Below are 3,127 nucleotides of genomic sequence, written 5' to 3'. Positions count from 1 at the left end.
GACCTAATCAAGCTCAATTTTATTTATTTATTTATTTTTCACACGTTAACTTTCCCGCACATTTTATTTTTTTTCGTCTAATTTTTCACCCCTATATTTTCCTCTCATCCACGGTATGCATGATCATACACGTCTCTAGTGTATTTTTATTCACTCCCTTACACTTACACGTCTCTTACGGCTCTAGGTTTTCTTTTTACATTCAATCACTTTTATGTATATATATACGTGAAAAATACTACTTGCAACCGCCCTGAAACCCCGTGGCATCGTGTCCAACGTGGCAAATGCAACGATGTCATTTGCATTTCCGTCGAAAACTGAAGAGGTCTGTTGCCTCCTTTCCCATTTCTCCCCCATCCCACAAAAACTCAACTTTTCACTGTCTTCGTCTTCGTCTTCTAGGGTTAAGGGAAGCCCCATCGTCCTCCACGAAGTCACCGCCCCACGAATCCAAAGCCCGCCGCAGCCCAGTCTTTGTGGTCTTCACCAACCCACGAACCCACGAACGCCCACAATCACTGTCTTCGTCTTTTCCACGAAGCCACAGATCTTTGGAACCTCTGTAGATAGGTACCTTGCCGACCTTGCATGGAACATTCTCATGTAAAGGTAAATATGGTATTTTCTAGGACCCATCTTTTCTCACAAGCATTAGTTTTTATTTTTTTTCTTTTTTTGGGTTCTACTTAATATAAAGCTTCTTATCGATATTTAAAGATGTCCTCGAATTCATTTATCAGCCACCTTTCCATAGTTTTCAAACTCCCTCAAGATGATTTTTGGTCGTCTTCTGCTCCTTTTTTGCGACACCAGATGTATCCCCAAAGGCAGAGCAATCCATGGAAAGATTATCACATCTGGGTTCCGCTCGTATGGATGATGCTCGCAAAGTGTTTGATGCAACGCCTGAAAGGAACCTTATTTCTTGGACTGCTTTGATATCTGGGTATTCTCAAACTGGTTTCGAAGAAGAAGCTTTAAATTGTTTCAGATTAATGGTTATTGATGGTTTCAATCCAAATCCTTATACATATGTTGGAGCCATATCTGCTTGTGCTAGTATAGGTGACACGCGAGCTGGTAAGGAGATTCATGGAAGGATTTATAGACATGAGCAAGAGTCGGATGTCCGAGTCAGTAATTGCTTGATCAATATGTATGGGAAATGTGGTTTGTTGAACTCTACACGGCTTGTGTTTGATGCAACTTTGAAGCCGGATTTAGTTTCTTGGACTTCGATACTTGCCTGTTATTGTCAATGTGGGGAAAATCTGGAGGGGTTAAAGATTTTCATGCAATCACAGAAGGAAGGAGTAGAGGTTTGGGAATTTTCTTGTGCAAGTATGTTGGGAGCTTGTGATGTGCTTGAGAACTTGAAGGTTGGGATGCAATTGCATTCCCTTGTCATCAAGTGTGCGCTTGGATTAGACAACTTCGTTATGACAGCATTGATAAATCTTTATGCCAAGTGTGGAGAATTACACTCTAGTCATCGGGCATTTTTGGAGGTGGACAAGCCACAGTTGCAGGCTTGGACTGCATTAATGGGAGGCTATGCTCAACAAGGAAAAGAAAGAGACGCCATTGATCTTTTCCACAAGTTCCAGAAATTGTATTGGAGTTTTGGTTTTGTATTGGACTATGTAGTTGATGTAGAAATTGTAAAACAGTGATGATTGAGCAGTTTATTGTTTGACTTTGGCCATTGAGCATTTTTGTAAAATAGTGATGATTGGATATTGGTTGTTGAGAAGCAGATTAATATGAGCAGTTTGTTGTTTCACTGTGTCCATTGAGCAGTTTGTAAAACAAAAAATTTTGGATATTGGTTGTTGAGAAGCAGGTTATTGTTGATGTACATATTGAGCAGTTTATTGTTGATGTAAAAACCCAAGTGCAGGTTAATGTATTGACCAAATATTAATGTATTGAGCAGGTTAATGTATCTTGTTTTCTAATTTATATAGATAGTAAAACCCAGATTTAGTTTAAATCTTTCTTGTTGATGGGTTTTAGAATCTCTAGTGCGCAGCATGCATGCTATCGGACCTGGATGCATTCATGTTTTAATCTCCCTTGTTGATGGGTTTTAAACTAAGCTTAGCATGTTTTAATTAATTAAACTGATCCTATCAGTTTTAAGTTAAATTAAGATATTTGTGCATGAAATGAAGAAGATTCTTTTTAAAAAAGCTGCATTCCTTGGGAGTTGTCTTGTACAGCAACTACAACCCTAAAAAATAGGCTCGAACAAAGTGAACTTCATTTTCACTAACAAATAATGCGTCATCATCCAGCTCGTAACCAACATCCCTAACTTCATTTTAAAACCCTCATTGACAGCATGCATTATTTCCTAAGGAACAACGACAATATTCATAAAGAAACATAATAGACTATCGTTTTGATGTACACAAATAGCAACATTAGACCTGCCAATACACAAATAGCAACAAATGGCTTCCTAATACACAAAATACCAACAAATGGCTTCCCAACACATAAATAGCAACAAATGGATTCCCAATACACAAAATACCAAAAAATTTTCCAATACACAAATACCAACAAAGGTCTTCCCACAATAAATGGCTTCCCAACACACAAATATCAACAAATGGCTTCCCAATACACAGAATACCAACAAATGGCTTCCCAATACACAAATACCAACAAATGTCTTCCCACAACAAATGGCTTCCCAATACACAAATACCAACAAATGTATTCCCAATACACGAATAAATTGGCTGCACAAACAGAGAGATGCACTATCAAGTCTGCCCTACAAAACATACAACATGGATCAAGTCAGTTTCCAATATTACAACTAAAAATATCAATTGTAACAATATTAAATGTTAGTATTATTTAATAACATACCCAATGAATCATATCATTGCAGTGGTTGTGATTCACCTAGCCCAAATTCTCTAGGTTGTAAATGATCCAAACAAGTAGAACTCTCAGATTCCATATTATTCGTTGGTACTTCAAATAAAACAGAGGTACTAGTCTACTACAATATTTAAATAACACTTCTGAGCAACAGAAGGGACCTCCAGTTGAGTGTAAACTTATAAATCACATGGCTTCCAACCTTGTTTGTGAGAGGGAACATACA

At 37.7% G+C, this 3,127-nt stretch overlaps 1 protein-coding gene across 1 annotated transcript; it reads left to right on the top strand.

Moving 5' to 3' along the window:
• The first annotated feature begins 875 nt into the window (after nt 1-875).
• Nucleotides 876-1,676, top strand: LOC121249383 (pentatricopeptide repeat-containing protein At2g34400-like). The gene has a single exon (XM_041148089.1). The coding sequence runs from the start codon at nt 876-878 to the stop codon at nt 1,674-1,676; it is 801 nt and encodes a 266-aa protein (XP_041004023.1).
• The last annotated feature ends 1,451 nt before the right edge of the window (nt 1,677-3,127 follow it).

This window comes from Juglans microcarpa x Juglans regia, chromosome 2D (genome assembly GCF_004785595.1).
Source record: "Juglans microcarpa x Juglans regia isolate MS1-56 chromosome 2D, Jm3101_v1.0, whole genome shotgun sequence".
Lineage (NCBI taxonomy): Eukaryota > Viridiplantae > Streptophyta > Magnoliopsida > Fagales > Juglandaceae > Juglans > Juglans microcarpa x Juglans regia.
The sequence above is the reverse complement of the archived record's forward strand: the minus strand, read 5'-3'. Positions and strand labels throughout refer to the sequence as shown.

Excerpts from the sequence above, each read along its gene's own strand:
- LOC121249383 (XM_041148089.1), top strand. The coding sequence starts at position 876 with ATGGATGATGCTCGCAAAGTGTTTGATGCAACGCCTGAAAGGAACCTT.